Below are 20,911 nucleotides of genomic sequence, written 5' to 3'. Positions count from 1 at the left end.
AAGGACACTGACTTTGAACAAGAAAAAGTTTATTACCGGAAAGACAAGCCACAAATTTTAAGAAAACAACACTAATAAGCTAGCCTGAGCTGAGATCTGAAATATTCAGAAAACCAAACTACATGTGTCTTTAATAGTTTCTATATTCATCAATACGACACACTAAATGATAATGTCTTTATAAATATAAAAGTCCCCCAGTTGTCCTCATTTTTTATGTAAAATACACAATACAAATCACCCTACACGCATTGGTTTGCTCTTGCCAATTTGAGAAGATACAGTATACTAAGAAAGAACTTTAAACGGCACACAAAAAGAAAGTCACATGAAATTTGTGTATATATATATATATGTATGTTTATATATATATATATATTAGATACTATACATTATCCAAAAAGAGAAAAAGAAATCACAAAAGCACTTTTGCCAACATATCTGATAAAAAGTTCACTAAAAGAACAAACCAAATAATTAAGACACAAATAAATATATATACTTTTTCATTTCTGATATATACAACGTTTTTTTGTCTAGGGTGAATCAAAATAAAAACCTTCCCCAAATGCCACTGCCAAATGCTTGTGCTTGCATTAGAGCGTGCTACAGATGGCCACAACTCACTAGACTGTCAAATGGCACTTGAAACATCCAAATACAAATCTCAAACTGAACACAGCATTCAGAAAATATCATCTGACAAAAGAAATCACGATCATGATAAAATGAATCTAGTTCAAGAGAGCATTCAACTCAACCCCCCCATGTTCGTCGAGTGATAGTATATTTTATACAACAAAATGCTCGAACCATCTGCAGGTAATCCACCATGTGTAAACTAGTGTGTGTGTGTGTGTGTGTGTGTGTGTGTGTGTGGTCACATTGATCAGAGAATGTTGAAATAGTCCAGTCTGAGGAGAGATCTTTGCGCTCCCTCAGCCCTGGGATCGTCTCAGGAGCAGCACCTCTGCAGTGAAATGTCTGCTCTGCACAGCCTCTGTCTGTAGCCCGCCAGAGACCGATAGTCACCCAGGCTGTCTGCTGTGGCTCGGGTGAAATCAAAGGCACTGGAGTCTGCTATGGGTCAGTGAAGCTGCCGTGTTCTCCAGCTGGAGAGGCATGTCTTAGCTTTCGCTCCTATAAGAAGTTGTTAAGGAATAGCTTATGTTTTTTTTTTTTTTTTTTTTTAGTTTTCTGGTTGGAAACGGGCTCACTTGCAAACAGTTGTTACAAAACGACCTTATTTCTCAATTTTAAAGACATTATGAGGAATAAAGTACAATTGAGTTGGCAGCATTAGCTTCAGTCCAGTGTTAACCAGGCAGGCTTGGAGTTGCAGAAAGCTGAATCACTGTCTGGCACATGTTCTAAATAAAAAATAAAATGGAAAAAAAAACAAACAAAAAAAAAAAACGGAATTGACAATAACGGATTCTAGCAGCACATAGTAGGCGTGCAAGACCAAAAAGCACTTATGATCCTAAAGCACATAAGATTAAAAGAAAAGATTTTAAGCCATTTTCACTTCAGGCACAAAATAACACAAGTTAACATCTACAGTTGAGGGAGTTGAGATTTGTATTTAAAAATCACTCAGAGGGTGACAGGTACAGCTGCCATTGACAAGAGCATTTATCTGAAATTCTGCAAAAACTGTCATTCATAACGGGCATGAACTACCCAGCAATTTACTACATATGAGGTTTTCAGTGACAGGGAGAACCGCATCACTTTTTACAACTGCATCAAAAATTCTGAGTCTCAACAGCCAATCACACAAGCTCTCAGGGACGGGGCGGCACCTTTTTCTCTTTATCGTGCGTCTACACAGTTTTATGTGAGACCGCTTAGAGGGGCAGAGGGGCTGTAGAGCAAGGGAAGTGAGAAGATCTAGGGAGTATTTTGTTATTAGAAATGTTCTTAACTCTCCCTTTGTCTCCAAACTTGCATTTGGCAGTTTTATGCCAGGAGTCAGGGAGCAATCTCTTGTAAATTCAGTGTGGTCACAGACTGATGTAAACAAAATGCCTTAGGCCTCCAACTACCAGCTACTATTAGTTCCTTGACCTTTTCTTGCACAGTTTATAGAATCCCTTGTCAAAACGTCTGTTAGCAATATTATGAGAAAACCCAATTTGTGTGTGTGTTCAGTTTCGGAACTGGTGAGGCAGCCGTATCAGCCTAAGTCTAGATTATGTGTGGTGCAGGTCTGATCAGTGTGTAATGTGGCCATAAAGGGGGCAGTTTGGCATGCCAGAATTTACTGTCGAGTCTCCTTAAGGTGTCTTGGGTCTGACTCAACAAAACATCTGTGATTGACCCCAATAACCGCTCACCCTAGTTTAATAACACATTGAAAAATAGTTTAAGAGCCTGTATATTGGTAATATCTAAAGGATTTTTTTGACTAGTGATCGGACCTATAGGACTGTGATTACAGCAAATATGGTGAAAACCCTTTACATTAATCAACTACATATGACCTGCCGCATGAAAAATATCTTTTTTTAAAATTCAACCGAAAAATCCTCAATCTTCTGAAAACCTTTCAGTCCTTCTGTACAGCAACTCTGTTCTTCGCAGTAGTATGATTCATTAACCATTTCAAAATTTTTAAGACAATTTCAAGATACAGGTGCATAAAAAAGCATCTATAATAGCAAAATAAATGCACAATAAATATCAATAAATAAAGGTTTGTGCAGAGAAATGATCGACAGACAGATCCCCACAAGAGTGAAAAACAAAATGAACAAAAACAATATTTTAATAGTAACAAAATTTTCCCATTTAGAGGATTAATCTTTGAAAGTCTCCACAACATAAAAGGCTATCTATAACAGTTCAAGTACGGATTTAGTCTCTAATGAAATCAGAAGTTAGTCCCCATGCCCTTCCCATTTCACAGTCTATGAACCAATTACAGAGGAGCTACCAAAAGAAACAATCACATACAAACAATCAGATCAACCACATGAAAAGAAACAAACAAATGTAGTGTATCATCATCATATATATACTATATCTTTGAATATCAGAAAATATCTACTTTTGGTCCACTGTACAAGGATGATCTTTAAACAGGGAACAAAGGATGAAGCATTTGTGGACTACAAAAACGGAAATGAAAATGTGTATCAGAGGTGAGAAAAGCAATGTATATTTTCTGTATGGTGTGTGTGTGGTGTTGAGATTTGTGCAGTACAGTGGTGTGTGCAATAAGGTTTGGTGACTGTGCTGCACGAGTCAAAGGGCTGGCACCACTGGTTTGAGGTAGGGTGACTGATGGATGTGTTCCAACATACATACTCACACGCATGCACACTGACACACACAGACGCACGTGCATATACACTTGCACACACTCTCTCTCTCTCTCTCTCACACACACACACACACATGAAAACACAAGTGCAGAACCATGCACCCACGTGCACAAACACACTTCACCCAATAACAGAGGCCAATGCATAAATAGGCCTCAAGTGGACAGAGTGAGAGCAGGAGCAAGGCTAAAGACCATGATTCAGGAAACTAACGTAAGCTTAGTAGAACTGATCCAGAGAAATCAACAGGTGTCTCTGAGCCTGCATCCCCTGGCCTCAACACTGATGAGCCAGCCCAAATCCAGCCACAAGTCACCAGAAAGCCAAAACTGTGGCTGGGGCAACGCAGAGGGGCTGTGGGCTCTCTAGACCACACAGTCAGGACTACAAGGACAGCTGCATTTAAGGATAAGGCACTATGATAAAGCCGAGGTACATAAAATCCCTGACATTCCTTCTGCTCTGCAACATGGCACTGTGGGACAGGAAACAGCTCTTGGGTGGCCAAAATGGCTCACTCTCTCAGCTTCCTCTTGTTGGTTTGTTTTTGGTCCTTCATGAACTAAAGAAATTTCAATAAGATAGAAACTGCAAAAACACAGGGGAAACATGCCCAGTAAGTAGATTTCAAGATTATAGCTCGTCACATTTACCACACTACAGAGCTTCTAAAATGAACAAAGGCGTTAAGAGCAGTCCATTATGCACTGAGTGCAGAGAAAAGCTAGCATTGAGGAAGTGGTTTTGTACAGCCTGTCTTCTGAACCTCATTTCTATATACACGAGTAGCAGCACAGATATTTCTTTAAGGGTTTCTTTCTCTGTGTGGCTATAAGCCATCAGTGGTTATCAGTGGATGGCTACCATACAATGATCAGACAGAAGAGACAAAACTGCCCCATGATCCTATTTCAAATGTCATACATACATAAAATGTCATCCCTTTGTTTGTTAGCTACATACAAATGCGAAACAATATTCAAAGTTTTTTTTTCAGACATAATTTTGTCAACAACTGGAATGCACGTTGATAAAAATCATACCAAAATTGGGAGGGATAATTGGAAATGCCAAAAAAAGATGATAGCACCATGAGTTTTGGATAATATGAACTGAAACTACAGCAAAACTATGTACACCAGGCAAGACTACTGTCTTAGGTCTTGCGTCAATCAATGACTGCTCCACTGGGACTAGTGACATGGATTTGAGCTTTGAGACATCAGTAGATTAAATAAGTTTAATTTCCCTTTAAGATAGAACCCGTCTGTATACACAGACAAAGCCAGCAACTTATGCCTAATCAGGCAACATCTAATGGGTCAAATTAATCCTTTTCCCTTAGGTCCCCTCCTCCAGGAGCACAGACTCATGGGATGGCAGCACATCCAGAATTTAAGCAGTCAGATACTGACAGCGCATCTTGCCCAAAGTATCATCATTTCAACACTCCTCCGCTGACCAGGCTGGATAGGGAGAGGAGAATGTGTCCACACAAGTGCAGACTGACACAACGCATGAGTAAGAGGGAAATATCTAGACATACAGAGAGAGAGATATGTGGAGAGTGAGAGAGCAAAAATAGGCCAGCCAAGGTTGGCTGTGCCCTCAGACCCTCAGACGGAGGCGTAGGTGTTGCCCGTGGCGCTGCAGTGGCGGATGGTGGGAGTACCAGCGGAGGGGGTTAGGATGTGCTCAGCGTGGTCCTGCGGGGGCTGGGGCAGCGAGTGGAGGACACCTGGCTGGACCACCCCCACCACAGGGTGGGATCCGTCCTCCAGAGCCCCGACCTGGATCACCTGGATCACCTCGTGTTCCGACTTCTCCCGCTTGGCAAGAGGCTCCCCGGACTCCTCCGTGTCCTCCTCCAGGTCGCTGTCCATCTCACTCACTTCATCTAGACGGGAGAAAACAGCGCAGTTATAAATACTGGTACGGACTTCAGAGTTGACTTTGTAGAAGGAAAATTCACCCAGTTTGAGCAGCTGCAAAAAGTTTCTATTGATAATATTACAGATTTGAGTATTGTTTCTCTGGATTATAAAGTGCCTTCAGAAAGTTTTCAATCCCCCTGACGTTTTCTGCATTTTGTGGTGTTGCAGCCTGAATTCAAAATGGATTTTTTTGTCAACAATCAACAAATAATACCCCATAAAGACAAAGTGAACATGAATATTTTGTTTTTTTTGCCAAATTATTGAAAATGAAATAAGAAATGTCTAATTTAAATAAGTATTTAACCCCCTGGCTGAGCTTTGGTTGCAATTGCAACTTTGAATCTTTTTGGCACATCTGGATTTTGGGATTTTCTCCCATTCTAACATGCAGATTTGCACAAGCTCAGTCAAGTTGGATGAGGAGCGTCTGTGAACAGCTATCTTCAAGTCATTCAATGGATTTTCAATGGGATTTACGTCTGGGCTTTGGCTTGACCACTCAAGTGCTTTCACATTCTTGTTCTGAAGCCATAACAGTGTTAATTTGCCTCTATGCTTGGGGTCAAACACACATCCTCACCCTAGTCGTCTTTGGCACTCTGAAGCAGGCTTTTCTTAAGTATTTTTCTGTATTTGGCTCTATTCATTGATCCCTCTGTCCTTACAAGTGTTTCAGTCGCTGCCACTGAAAATCCAACACAGCAACAAGCATGGTGCTCCCACCACCATGCTTCACAGTCAGGATGGTGTTAGATGGGTCATGAGCTGTACCCGGCTTCCACCAGACATAGAGCTTTGCATTATGGCTGAAGAGTTAAACTTTCATTTCATCAGACCACATCCTCTTTAAAGTCATGCTGTCAGAGTCTTTTATGTGCCTTTTTGCAAGCTCAAGGCATACTGTCATGTGCCTTTTTCCAGGAGAAGCTTCCTTCTGGCTTATGAAGTGCTATACTGACTGCTGTCCTGCTGACACGATCTCCCATCACAGCCAAGAAGCTCTGTAGTTTTGCCACAGTGGTCTTTGGGTTCTCGGCCACTTTCCTGACCAAGGTCCTTCTTGCCCAGTTGCTAAGTTTGGTTGGATCATCAGCTCTAAGAAGAGTCTGGGTAGTTCTATATTTTTTTTTATTTCCTAGTGATGGACCCTACTGTACTCTTGTGAACTACAAACATTGTAGAAATTGCAGAAAGACAGCCTGATGCATGATGACTTGAATTGAAACGTGGCTTTTAAATGTGCGAAGGGGGAGCATTTTTACATTTTAAATTATAGTATGACTCCTTACAGTCAAAACACTCAAAAGGGGAAGGAGACACAGTGACAACACCAGCACATCCTAGCCACAAGAAGAGCCACAAGAAGGCTCTGCACAATGTCTGCTGTATTTAGGCTACCTTCTGTGCTGGTTCCAAATAAATTTTAAATTTAAATTTTAAAAAGTTGAGCAAGTTGTCCTTGTATTTTTCCCCATTCGAGTGTCCTGCAGTAGACTGCATTTTAAATCATCAAAAATCAAAGTAATTTAAAAATCAGCAAGACAATTTCTACTGGTGATGAAAAACTTTTGCTTTCCATTCAAAGTCAAATCTGTCTCTCAGCACATTCTGCAGTGATCATTGACTTAGCAATATGACCAACTGATAGTAAATGCAGATATGAAGTCTTTGGAATTTAAATATCTACAAAACTTAATGAATATACAATAGTCACAGTAGTGTTACACAATAGTAATTGCTTCTCTTTTCTAGCATACAGACTGAGAAGTTGGGCTACTGTACTTCTCCTTTTGATGCAACAAAAGGAGGCTAAGCCATAGGTACGCTCAACTGACATGACAATACATTTGATAATAACATATGAGAGGGAAATTATATTTTGCCACATACCTTTGTCAATGTTACTGAGAGACAGGGTGTTGAGGCTGTCGAACTGAAAATAGAGAGAAACATCATAATTAGAGGGGCCATTAGACATGCCACTTTTTTTGTAAAATTATTTCAAATTTCACAACAGGGCAGGAATTTAACCATGGAAAATGAGATATAACATTGTAACATTGTAAAAACTGTCCTCCTCTGGGGTGATTTCCTCCTGTATGATAACAAATATGAGATGGCCAAACATTTCTAAACAAGTCCGACATATAACCAGTTATAACTGTATACGTATTTATTTTTAAGATAATTTTTGCCGGATAATAATCCGGCCTGTGACAATGGTCACAGCTGGACCGGCCAGGACGTTGCAGTTACAGTACATGGCATGTGCCTTAGACCACTGAGCCACCAGGAAGCCAGTTATATTTCACGGTGGCAATTTGTTAATTTACTTAACTAAAAATAGACTACTACGAAAGTGAGGAAAGCAAAGCCAGCCCTGTATCAAGAGACAAAAAAAACATAGATGCCACAGTTGTACCTCCCCCATGACACCAATGGGTGTCTCTCCAGTAGCCTGGGCCACACGGTGCTCCACCAGGTAGAACATATACTCGTCATACAGCAGACGGATCAGGTGGAAGGAGCCAAAGCTGGCAGCACTGCGCAGGGTCAGGTCTCTGATCACCATAGAGCTGGCAGAAACACAGCAAAACACCATCAGCAATTTTGTTTGGTCTCTGAAAAACTAACATTGCGCTCATACAGGTGTCTCAGTATGGTTGGTTTGTTGCAGACCTATAGAAGGACCACTTGAGCAGGAACTGCCGGGCGGCCCGGGGGAAGCTTGGCCGGTGCTCATAGGGCTTGAGCACCTGAGTCACCACATTGTCCAGCCAGGAAGCCCACTGCTCCAGAGAGCTTTGCTGCTGCAGCGTGGCCTTGAAGTCCTGCTCCAAGTGTTGAACCACACCCTCCTCACACTGGCACACCCATGATGCCTGCTCCTGTAGAGCAACATGGAGAGAGAAAATACTTAGAACACGGCTGTCTGACATACACAAAGTGTAGGGCTGAGGCTTACAGGGAGAAAGTAAAAAAGACAAGAGTAAATATGTGTTTTGGATAACAGGTAGGTGTTTATACAGGAGACACACTGAGGAATATCACAGTACAACAAAATCACCACCACTCAATATCAAAACACAGACAGCAGTTCAGACCTGTACGTTGGCAAAGTCAACACGGTTGAGATCACTGAGCATCTGGTTGATCTGCGAGGTGTTCTGTAACACAGCACGTGCCGCCTGAGCCAGGTGGTTCAGAGATGTGTATCTGCGCAGTGTCTGCGCAAAGGCACTAACAGCGGCAACCTATGCAAAGAATGCACATAGAAACCCAGCTGTTACTTAGTTATACATGCCTTTTAAAACTGATAGAAGATAAATACTACTCTAATGCATTAATGAAATAATTGAGAAATAGTGTAAATATTAAGTGAAGCTTTTAGAAATAGAAGTGACTTTTCTACGCAGTACTTGGCAGAATCAGGTTGTATGCAGCAACTGTACCTTGGTCTGGATCATTCTCTGTGGAATGGCATTCATGGCATTGTTGAGCCAACCTTCCAGGCTTTTGGCAAAGTTGCGGATGGCTTGAGTCAAGGCACCTAAAAAACAAAGCAAAAAAAAAGCAAAAACAATATGTTAAAGTTTATCACACCAAATAAACATGCAAACATAAGGACCGGTTAAGTGTGCGTGTGTCTCACTGGGAATGGGTCTCAGGACATCAGGGATGAGGATCTCCACAAGGGCCTGGTACATCAGATGGTCACAGGTGCTCATCCATTTGAGTACAGCCTCGTTTCTGCACAGCACCAGTAGCTGTGAACGGGGCAGCCGCGCTTCAATCTCACTTACACTGCTGCGGAATTAACAGACCATCCTTAACACATGGGCCTCTGCATTTCATCTATCAGATTATTATAAAATGAAGCTGAAGTCTGTACTTTGTCTGTTTAAATACATTAAGATAACCAATATTTCTCTTTGGTGAAAAATTGACTGAATTCAACAAGGGACAAGAGAATTCATCAGCTTGACCTCACCTGTTTTCTGTTATGGTAGCACCCTCTACAGAGTCAGAGGGAGAATAACGCCAGAATGTCTGCCACAGCTTCTCGATTAGACTGAACTGGAGGTTGACAACCACATCCAGGATGGCCTGAAACAAAACCAACGAATCTCATGCAATGACAGTTTTTTAAAGATTATTTTTAGGCATTTTTGCTTTTATTGGATAGTCAACAGCAGAGTTAGACAGGAAAGAGCGGGGGAGAGAGAGAGCGATGACATATGACAAAGGTCCCAGGCTGGATTCTTACCCAGGACGACACACTTACAGGCTATGCGCCTTAGCCAACTGAGCCACCAGGATGCCCCATGCAAGGACAGGTTAACACTGATGGTGCCATGCTTATACTGAATCATTTGCAGCTGCCATAGTGTGATGTAGTGCTGACAAACTTGAGACTGAATATGATTGGAGAATGCACCGAAGTGAAAGATGAAAGATCTAACCTCACAGTGCTCTCTGTAAAGGGACTGGAGAGCTTTTACTTCCTCTGGGCTGATGTTGTCTACATTGCTCTCTCCCAGATCCAGCTCCACAAAGTCAGGCAGCGCTCGCGATGCATCTGTTGGGGGGTGGGGGGTGGGGTGGGGGGGGGGAACAACTACATTTAATTTGCAGCTATGAAAAAATCAGAAGAGCACAATATATGGGAATATTGGAGGATTCAGTATATTCCAGTGCAATCCAGTTTAATGCTCCATCAGCAACAAACAAAAAACTCATTCCTTGCATGAACTCTATCATGGACTTTCTCAGAGAGTCTATCTACACCCAGTATCACACCTGTGCCATTTTGTCCTGATTGTGAAATTCTATCATATTTTTATTATAATATTGTGAAATTGTGCTATGTTTCTTATGATTTCTTTTCACTGTGTTTTTTTTTTGGTAAGAACACTTGATGAATCATTTAATAATACTGAGGACATCAGAGAATCATGTTAATAAAGAATGAGCTTGGACAACATTCGAAAAGTTCCCTGTTAAAGACAAACTCCTGTATCTCCAAAATGTGATCTTTTCAAGAAAAACAGCCTTTTTAGCTTGATGACAATGCATTTTCTGACATTATCCAATGGATTTTGAAAAGTTTTCATAAGCCCAGGAGATCAGAGAATTTTCTCAACCCACAGAGGACAAGACAGAAATAATATGAAAAACAGCCAATGAGGAAAGGGGGAGGGGCTTAAATTACACCACCAATCAATAGGACACTCAAGTCTGCCAAGCATCACACATCTCAATGCGGCTTCGACATTGCTCTCCTGAGTCTGACGACCTGGCACTCATATAAATGCGACTTTGGGATCAACAGTGCGACTTCAGGTTCAATACAGCCAATCGATAAAGGGGGAGGGGCTTAAATAACATAACCGATCGATAGGAAACTCACTCCAGAGTCCAACAAGCCATCACTCATATCACTGTGAGTTTGGGATCAATACATATAGATGATGAAAACCAAGCAAACAAAAGGAATGTTACTGGCCCTGAACACAGCTACAGAGAAACTCTCTTTGTTATTTAAATCTGTACATAAAAACTGCATCTTAGAATTTAGGAGTTCTTTTTCCTATATGCTTACACACTGAACAACATACTAATAAACGGGTTAATACATGTTTTTACCAACCTCATTTGGTAAAAGTTTGTAAAGTCTGAATTGACTTTTAACAATGCTGCAAGACTTGTGCACACTTTGTCATCTTGCCTTTTGTGTAACGTCCTATTTACGTGTCTCAATCAACCAGCATGACGTGGCTACAAGTAGTCAATAACCTTGCAGCAGAATTCTGAAGTCTCACACATATCACACAATCAGATTATGCCTATTTTAGACTCTATGCACTTGGTGCCTTTTAGTTTTAGAATTTATTTTAAGGTTTTCCTGATTACTTGTAAGGCTGGGCTGTTTCTGACTCATACCTACATATAAGATCTTTCCAATCCATATGAGCTGTGAAACAGTCTGAGATCCACAGTCAGGGCCCTCCTGGCCATAGGAGAGGCTAAGCAAAAGACCTTTGCCAACTTGCTGTCTAGACCCCTCGGCTTTAACTCGCTTTTACTCAATAAATTCTTGACTTATTTGCCTTCTTTATTTTTCTGTAATCTTGTTTTTAATTCATGTCTGGCACTCCTATTGTCTCATGTCCTATTGGCTTTTATCTGTTTTGTTTGTAAAGCACTTTGTAACACAGTTTCTAAGAGTGCTATATAAGTTACTTATACTATATCAGTTATTATCATTACTGTTGTTGTTCAAGGTGCCTACAAGACATAGAAAAATTATATACTGATTGAACCATTCTGATCATGAATGTAAATACTCACAACAGAAGGAATTGCCTTCTAGTACTGTGATCTACTATCGCATTTGAATACTTTTACAGTCCCAACTGAAATAAACTGAATTGAAAATGAAAACAACCGTACTGAAAGCAAATATCAAACACTCTTTTCACTGTATATGTCTATATCCAAATAAAGATTTAGAGAACAGAAAGACTGTAACAGACACAAGCACAGTAATGAGAATCAGGCATACAGATAAAGGTAAAGAGAAAAGCGGCTGACCCAGGAACTGCTGGTGTTGCTGGCTCTGTGCAATGACCGTCTGCTCTGCTGCACTGGAAGGGTGCTGCCCTCCACCTGAGTAGTTCTCCCCAGAGCCACCATCAACCTTCTGCACTGGCTTGAACCTGAAATCACATGGCTCACCTCAGTATCTATAAAAAGTGTGAGTTGCATGTGTGTGTGTGTGTGTGTGATTGCGTGCCTGTGTTATACCTCTGTTTCTGCTGAACAGGTTGCTGTCTGAGGGCCATGTACTGCATGTCCTCCTGTAGTCTATTGAGGGGGGAATCTGGTTTGACCCGGATACCATAGTAATGGTATTTGGAGTTCCCTCTGCAAGACAAAGCCAAAAGTGGACACACAGAGGAGAAGAGGGTTTCATTAAAATATTACACTATATTTCACAACAACTCAGAATGGCCATGGTACATTATAAGGTGAGGTGTGGAAAACAAATGGGCACAGGGCTGGAAAAACTGTGTGAATAGGAGCAGGATACAAGAGGAGAACAGAGGAAGGCAACAGCTTTTAGCAGATCAGGTTATAAGTGGATGATAGAAGTAAGAAGAGAGGAGACAAGTATATTGCTGTCGGGCAAAAACCTTGCATCTCCAAAATGACAACTTCTCAGTATTTAAGAAAAAGGGCCACGTTATTAGCCTGATAACAACACATTTTTTATGTTATCCAATGGGTTTTGAAAGGGTTTCATATGCCTAAGAGGTCGGAGAATTTTCTCAACCCGTAGAGGACCATGTAATCCTTCAATTGAAAAAATTAAAATCACCATCATTGGCGTTAGAACATTTCCCACACAACTGCAATATCCTCCTAGCTCACCTCGTGCCAAGGCGCCTTGTACGGAGTCCCATGAAGATGGAGCGGATGAGTTTGCCAAAGGAGGCTGCATTGACAGGGTCCAGTTTCTGCTCCTGGCAGTGGCGCAGGTAGTGATTGTAGAGTGTGGATCGTGGTAGACTCACGCCCTCTGCTGTCTCATAATTGTCCAGCAGCCACTGCAGCTGTAAGAGAAGATATGTTTTTTTAATCAAGAGATTCACACACTGGTCCAGTCTAGCTCTCTGGTAACATCTCAATCCAACAGTCAGTAATCATATTGACATCCCATTGCAGCACTGCAGAAGCACTTCTAAAGCAGCCATAGATTTAAAGCAATAATAATTGTAATTAAAACAAGCAAAAAATAGCACCACACCGAGAAGGACAGAGAGTTGAGGGAGGCAGAGAAAGCAGGAGACAGTGAGCTTAACAAAAGTTAAGGTAAGGCAAGGTCAAGCATTCATAATGGCGACTTACATGGCTGTTGAGCAGCGAGCTTCTCTGACTGGATAAACCCTCAGATTTTTGGAGCGTCTCAATCGCCATTTCAATCTGATAAACCAAGGAGCACAGGACAACAAAATGTAAGAGGGGGAAATAAAAACAAAAGGAAGAAAAAAATAAGCAGTTGCTATAGAATGACACATTACTGACAACTAGCAAAAATAAGGAAAATCTAGAAAAGATCCCAAAGCAAGCACCACTAAACCCAAGCATGGCAGAACTGCCTTTCATTTAACCAAATCACAAATTTTCGCCAACTTGAGAAACAGGAACACTTGAATAATTCAATAGCTGATACAAGGCAGACAGAGCTTTCAAAAAACACAAACGGGTCAGCCTATCAAGGTGATTTGGCAACACCTGGAGGAAGATGTGCCTAAAAAGATGGTTCATGCTTCATTGGTAAAAATCACATATGTCTTTGGCATTTGCGCTACAAACAGGTTAACGTACACAGAAAACTTAGCATGGGCTAACAGTATGTTTCTGCAATCCTGTCAATCGAAAATCTAACTATCCTCTTCCCGATTCCTTTTATAGGCCCCTTTTTGTCCCCTGGTTTTTGTTCTCATAAACTGGCAAAATTGACAGTTTAACTGAGATTTGAGACCGTTAGATTTTACTGCCATACACCACAGAAAATTATTTTCAGTGTTGAAAGCTTCCACTTCGTCCCTAATGTAGGGTGACAACAATGTCATCGCTAAGTGTGGTGTTAAATAAAATTAAGACCAGAATCTGCTCCCACTTAATTGAGATTAATGAAAAAGGTGTGTGACACAGCCTTCTGTCACAGATATCTTTCATTAAAAACATCTGTGGTTTATTTGGACCAAATTATACCCAAGCCGAAAGTATTGGTAACTTCCATAGCTAAAATTTGTGTTTTTGTGACGAGTAGCTTTTGAGAAAAACGCCTTTGTTTCAGGTCTGTACCAGGTCAGTTGCTATGGCAACGGCGTTCTGCATAGCTATGTTCTCTGTGAGGCAAAACAGGATGAGAGTGTATGCCTGAGGGTTAACACCCACTGTTGCAGACTGGAAGGTAGGCCAATTTTTTTATTATAGACTGGTTTATCTTCTAAGCATAGATTATTTGGCCATGATAGGTGGAATCAAGCTGAGGCAGCTTGGAAGCAGCTAGTAACAAAGCTGACAACAAGTATGTGAGCCTCCTTCGCTAGTTTGCTAATACACAAATGCCAACCTCAATTCCTGAGAAATATTTTTGAATAGATGTAAACAAATAAGCACTTAAACAAGCAGTTATGCCAAAAGATTTCTTGTATTAATAACTAAAGATGGCTATTCTGTGCTGTGTCTGCAACGGGTGACTAATGAGCAGCTAACGTTTACAAACTTCCACTCATGTGGGCTACAGGTAAATAAGAAAGGCTAGTGATATGTGCACGAAAACATGACATGGGCTTTCATCTCATCAGAATGGAGAAGGGAAGAATTTCGTTTTTTAGCCCCGCGACAGCAGAGGCTCTACGGATCGCATTGTCAGTCGTTCGGTCGGTCGCTCTGTTCGCCACTTTATGGTCACGCAGGTGAAAGTGTGCCACAGGGAGTTAGACTGCAGAATCTCAATGGGGAGACCCGAGTTCGATTCCCAGCAGGGACGCTTCTACATAAATGCAATGTCGCGGGGCTGTTAGACTCTCAGGCTTGTTGCAGTATGTTTTACTGCTTTGCAAGTTTTAAGTTGTGTTTAAAATCTTTTATATTAAAAAATAACCATTTTGCTGAGCCGGCACACACTAAACGACTGTTAAACACCTGAGATCTCTGTACCACTCACAATAAATGACCCTCTTTTCAGTAGTTTCTTGTCTTGCTAGTGTAGTGGTGCGCACACTAAAGGACGTGGCACAGATGGAAGCTCACACATTAAAAGATTCTTCACTTGGAGTTATTCATTCATGAGAATTATTTTGTGTTTGTCAAATGAATGAATGAGGATTATTGAGTATCAACGCAGCTAGCAGGCACCCAATTTCTTTCTGCATGGTACTGCAAATGTGACCCCAATACTGAGATTTTTGAACTTTGACTTTTGAGAAATGATCCATCTATGATCTAGTAAAGAGACTGAAGTAGATTTGTAGTCAAACTAATAAAATATGACAGAAACATACAGCACACTGAAAGGAAGAGATTAGGCAGACTAAGCAGATTAAGCACTGTGTGGAACTAAACAAGAAGGAAAAGTTACGACAAATTCATTATCCACTAATCTACTGAGCCTGCCAGGTGACACTTTGAAAAAGTCACATATCCTAACCATTTCCCAATTTTTTCAGCAAAACTTTGCCTGAGACCGAAGGCCCCAACGCAAAACACTATTAACACCAGGAATGTCCAGGAGACTGAATGTTCGGATTATTAAAATATGCATGAAAACGTGGAAATTTATGAAATCACTGTATGTTATTTATTCTGCATAGATGAGTACAAACAAATAGCCAAAGTGTCTAATATGTAGGCTAATTAGTCCAACAAAAAACTTAAATGCATAACATGAAATCAAAACGTTTGTAACATCGTATGTGAAAATGTTCATCAGATAGATGCTTTATTATATATACACATATATATATGTATACATATATACATATATATATGTATACAAGCAACTTTAACGGGCAGCCAAACAAACCATAAAGTTTTGGATGATTATTTGTTGAACATTTATGTTTTGTTTTTTTTTGCTGTTAAGATGTGAGGCTCCTTAACAAAGGCAGTTTTACTGGCATTGCCTCTTTTTTCTGCTCAGACACTTCAGGCTACTGTTACCGTGTGGGAGACGTCTCATCTTCCTCACTTTCACAGTCAGACCAGGTTTCATGGGTCTATGAAATTAATAAGTCAATATCTAATATTAAGAAAGGTTTCTAACCGTACACAGCCTACACACAAGTGTTGTGAAAGGAATTAATCTCCCTTGAATGTGGCACGTAAAATGGAGTCAACTGTGCGTAAATGCGCATGTATATGAAGTAAACCAGGAGACCAGAGGCAATAAAGGGCAGGCTGTGGATAGTGGGAACAGCCACCCCCCGCACCCCTACAAGTCTATGCTTGCAACTGTGGAAAATTTCAATTTTATGGGGAAAAACTCTAGACCTTGGTGTCCACATGTGTGGCTATGGCCATGAGTCCAAGGTAAAAATAAAAATGAATTAATTGTAATCTCTCAGTCTCCATCTCTACCATCAGAAAACGGTAGTAATATTACTCACAAAACAGTTTCTTTTTTTAAACCATGCCCACGCTTTACCCAAATTGTTCCCACACGCACGCACGCACGCACGCACGCACGCACGCACGCACGCACGCACGCACGCACGCACGCACGCACGCACGCACGCACGCACGCACGCACGCACACACACACACACACACACACACACACACACACACACACACACACACACACACACACACACGCTTTACTCAATCGTGGCCCACACATTACAAAAATAATTTTTCAGATGTCACCTGGCAGGCTCCGTTCTAATCAGACTGTCAAAAACACGCACAAACAGGCAGGCTAAGGCAGCTAAGGAAGAAAATAGAGGGATCCATACACTCACAGTGGCTGGGGAGGCTCGCGCGGTCTGGGTGGCAGGGTGGGGGCCAGCGCTGTCCATGAGGTAAGCCCCAGAGCTGCTGCCGATTACCTGCCCCCCCGTCAGGCCCATGCTCATCCCTCCGTTGCCCCCTCCTCCGTTGTTGGTCATGCCATGAGATGTCACCACAGTGGACACTTGTGGCGAGCCCTGCGTGTCGAAGTAGCTCCCTCCACTGTTCTGGCTGTACAGCTGAGGCTCTGAGTACGAGTAGGTCCTTCTGCTCAGAGGAGAGGTGAGCAGTTAGGCTAGGCGCCCAAAACAGAGAATAAAAGGGGGCAAAAAACTCTCCTGACTTCAAGGCATTTCTACTTTAAATTATACTTAGATTACTACTTTGTGTGAATTGGCTGTGTTATTTTGCACTCCACAATGATAAGCGAATGGGTTATCTGTCCGGTTAATACACGGACCCCACTAAGTACCCCTGTCTGTCGTCTTGGAATTAATAACTATAGCGTAGATTAATAGAAAAATAGCAATGGGTTTGCATAAGACATGATCGAGTTGCGTTTATTTAATAATTGTTTTACAGCAGCTTAGATTTAGGTGTTAGTCCTCTCAGCTAATGTTAGCCCTGTAACGTTACCGTGTCTTGCTATCCAAGTAAGAGTCAACAAGAAATCTTACTCAGCTTTAGAGAAAGAAATGTAGCATGCACAACACCATCCCCTGCTTTCATTGCTTAGTAATGCAAAAATTACTTCCCTAAGCTTTGTTTCCTTAATACTGATCAGATAATACTTTATTTTAAAGAGTGTAAACAGCAAACCGCTGAAATTGCTTATACTGACTCAAGAGTTTTTTATGTGTTCATGTAGGTTCACCAGTGGGCCTCTTTAACAACAAGGTGCTGGTCTTCCACTAATTTGTCAGTGGCATGGCTGCTGTGGTATTTAGAACGCTTCTATAATGGGCCTATTTCAGTTAATTATCTGAAGAATCAGCATATACAGATACATTCTATTATTTCCATCTTTTTCTTGAATATTAGAAACAGCAAATAAATTCAGTATGTGCTCAGGAGACCTGGATAAAGTAGCATTGCCTGCTTGAGGTACAAAATGGGCGGGGCGACCACATCAGGACAATTCAGATGGTGTCAGGTTGTTTGTCAATCACACAAATGTGTATCCTACTAAATTGACTTTCATTTAATGACTATATAAACTTTCTTTCACTCATTGTATTGTTCCATGTGGCAAACCCCACCCATCTGGTATTCCAAGCAGGTAGTTTTTAACAAAAATGACTATTATTTGCCCCTCTGGTTCTCAACTCATGTGTTCAGCTGCTTGGTGTATGTGTGTCTTTGTATTTGTGTGCATCTCTAAGCACTAAGTCTGGCAATACCCCTCCATGAGTCTCTCCACCAGCAGCTGAGGTCACATAATGTGTGTGAGTGTGTATCACAGTAGGACAAACACAGCTTGGGCTTGTTAGTGGAGTGTGTACGTAACCCCATTCCTCAGGCCCAGGGGAGCCTGGCGCAGCTTCAGCACTTAACAGATACTTCTGGTCATCTTCAGGTGACTGAGCACAATCAAACACACAAATTGAAGCCCCCCCCCCCCCCCAAAAAAAAAAAAAAAACTCCCCAACCCACCCCACCCCACCCCACCACATCATGTGCTTGTGACATGAATGGTGGTGTGAAGTGACTTTAGAGAAGAAAGGCAGGCTGCAAAGATGTAGCGCTAACATTTGTGGAGTGGTGTGAGAGCAGAGCTGGGTGAACAGACTGACTTACATGTTGCCATTGGTGTAGACGCCACTGTTTTCCTCCACATACTGCACCTGTGCTGGGTAAACATGCTGAACCTGTTGAACAGTCTGGGCCTGGTAAGACAAATTGCAACAGTTACAACTAAAGACTGTACTCTTAATTCAGTAAAAACACATAAATGTGCTCAAAAATACAGACATGCATGTATGCACACACACACACACACACACACACACACACACACACACACACACTTGTGCGGGTACATGCACACACACACAAAGGGGCTGTGGATACCTGCTGCTGGACAGGCACCTGCTGGGTGGAGCCAGTAGGCTGGACAGGCACGGTGGTCTGGAGAGGGACAGTGGAGGTGGAGTCAGCGCCTGCCTCAGGGGTCTGCATGGCACCTGAATGACACAGAAAATACAGTCTTAGGTGATGGCCTGAATCAATAAACACCAAGAACAAAACCGTGAGCAGGTTGGTCTAACAGGAAAAGCAACTAAACAACTCGTGGAGATAAAAATGTTAAACTCACTTTGATCAAAAACATGCAAATGCATCAGCCAAGGCCTAAGTGACAGCAAATATTAATAAGCTCACTTTACTGATTACACCATTTTCACCTACTTGGTTTTGTATTCTTCTGGCAGTTGTAAAGTTGAGAGTATAATAAAGATAGGCTTATAACTTCCCGTAAGTAAACGACCAAACAGAGATGACCTGTAGACAGTACTGTTCTACCTATTATTTATGACCACTGGCAAAATAATTCCAGCTCTATGTTAAATAACTCAACACTGATTTGAAGTTGTGAGCCTCTCCTTAACCATGTTTTCCAGTACAGATTACATGCAATACCACAATGCTGGAAAATAGATGTAACAATTAGCCTCATGATTTTGTTAGGCCAAGACAGGAAATATGCCTCAATGAGCTACTAATCTAGCCATAATAAAAGACATGAGGTTTCATCACAGACTCTTGTCTGTTTTGCCCAAATCAATGCTACTAAAGTGGCTATAGAGCAATGCTACCCGAGCACCTGTTTCTGCCTTGTGGTACTCAATGTACTGAGAGACTCATGCATCAGTGACACATGGTCTTGTCTCCATGTTCACAGCTATAAAACAAGTTAATATTTAACAAACCCCAAATAGCTGCCGTTTCTCTTTGCTCTGCCAGTCACCACTTTTACAGCTTTTACATTATTTGAGATAGACATTCCTGAATCAATACTAAGTCCAACTGGCAAGTTCTCTTATTTATAAGTGTCTTCACTTCTCATACTAGGCTATTCGTTAAATACGTTGACACAAGGTCAGGCTAAATTGTGCATCAGTGATTTAAGACTGTGTCTAGTCGCTAACCTGGGTCACAGAGCTATACTGAGATGAGGATATGACTGGGGACATCAACAGTGAACTTAAAAGTTGTGAGCTAATGATAGTATGGCTACTGCCAACCCTTGCTACTGCCGAGGCAAGGCCACCCCCTCCCTGTCGTAGTTTCCATCAACAAGCCTCTCTTGGTTAATTAAGCTGGGTCTCCTAACAGCTCTGAATCTCTCCAGGGGCAGCCTGACCCACTCATTTATCTTCAATATCATACAGGTGTTTTGTTGGGCTAAGCGCTCTGTCTTCATACAGGCTTGGGCTAACTAACCTTAAAGTTGGACTAAAAAGCTGTATTAATCATTCCAGGTAGGGCTGAACAATTAATCGAAATATTATCTAAATCGCATTATAGCCAAGTGCAATATCCAAATCGCAGAAGCTACAATTTTTTGATAAAGGTAAAATGTGTGACAAATCACCATTATAAATGAAGTACTGTAGTGCTGCAGAGATGCCCTGGCCTACAGATCTTGTTCTCCAGATGTAAAAAAACATGTTTCTTTGGTACAGACCCCAACAAATGTCACATCATCATGATTTTAATAGTTTTTTCAGTGAAAAAGAAAATTGTGATGCAAAAATGATCATTCACACTAATCGTGAATCATATCGCAATCGTAATATCTGTCAAAATAATCGCAATATGATTTTTTTTACCATATCGTGCAGCCCTAATTCCAGGTGCACTGATAGTGTAAGGCAGTGCAGGGCAGCAGGAAAATCACCTTTTTTTAATTTGTCTTTTTTTTTTTTTTTACATACAGGGGTTCTGATATTTATTAATGCTTCTGCCCCCACCATGACTGTCCTGAGTAGAGAGACACCTGTATGTATCAGACAAACATGTCAGCAGGCCAGTGCTAGACTGTCTGCAGGCTTTGCTAACACACTGGCTGTGTATGGCGGACAAATCATTTCTAGACATTCAAATATTTCTATTTTGTGA

At 41.4% G+C, this 20,911-nt stretch overlaps 1 protein-coding gene across 4 annotated transcripts; it reads right to left on the bottom strand.

Annotated features, from left to right (window-relative positions):
* Window positions 1-4,886: 4,886 nt before the first annotated feature.
* Window positions 4,887-18,970, bottom strand: rfx3 (regulatory factor X, 3 (influences HLA class II expression)). Of its 4 annotated transcripts, XM_078285936.1 has the most exons (17): window positions 18,863-18,970; window positions 18,590-18,678; window positions 16,804-17,059; window positions 13,178-13,252; window positions 12,701-12,882; window positions 12,074-12,193; window positions 11,861-11,985; window positions 9,730-9,845; window positions 9,258-9,373; window positions 8,919-9,073; window positions 8,719-8,816; window positions 8,371-8,520; window positions 7,946-8,154; window positions 7,689-7,842; window positions 7,125-7,199; window positions 6,038-6,041; window positions 4,887-5,226 (listed from the first exon to the last, which is right to left on the bottom strand). In XM_078285936.1, the coding sequence occupies exons 1-17, from the start codon at window positions 18,968-18,970 to the stop codon at window positions 4,946-4,948; spliced, it is 2,313 nt and encodes a 770-aa protein (XP_078142062.1). In that variant the 3' UTR covers window positions 4,887-4,945. The 4 variants fall into 4 exon arrangements, with proteins under 4 accessions (XP_078142062.1, XP_071770955.1, XP_078142059.1 ...); XM_071914854.2 differs by lacking the exon at window positions 6,038-6,041 and having other exon boundaries at window positions 7,157-7,199; window positions 16,804-17,062; window positions 18,854-18,970; XM_078285933.1 differs by lacking the exon at window positions 6,038-6,041 and having other exon boundaries at window positions 7,157-7,199.
* Between the last annotated feature and the right edge of the window lie 1,941 nt (window positions 18,971-20,911).

Source organism: Centroberyx gerrardi, chromosome 2 (genome assembly GCF_048128805.1).
Source record: "Centroberyx gerrardi isolate f3 chromosome 2, fCenGer3.hap1.cur.20231027, whole genome shotgun sequence".
In the NCBI taxonomy this organism is placed as follows: Eukaryota; Metazoa; Chordata; class Actinopteri; order Beryciformes; family Berycidae; genus Centroberyx; species Centroberyx gerrardi.
Note: the sequence above shows the minus strand (reverse complement) of the source record. Positions and strands in the feature narration are given on the sequence as shown.

What these genes read in the sequence shown, in the direction of transcription:
- rfx3 (XM_078285936.1), bottom strand. Translation starts at nt 18,970, where the DNA reads ATGCAGACCCCTGAGGCAGGCGCTGACTCCACCTCCACTGTCCCTCTC. An exon ending in AGGTGCCTGTCCAGCAGCAG is followed by an intron (nt 18,679 to 18,862) that starts GTATCCACAGCC and finishes TTGTCTTACCAG; the next exon opens with GCCCAGACTGTTCAACAGGT. An exon ending in GCAACACCAGCAGTTCCTGG is followed by an intron (nt 9,846 to 11,860) that starts GTCAGCCGCTTT and finishes ACCCCCCAACAG; the next exon opens with ATGCATCGCGAGCGCTGCCT.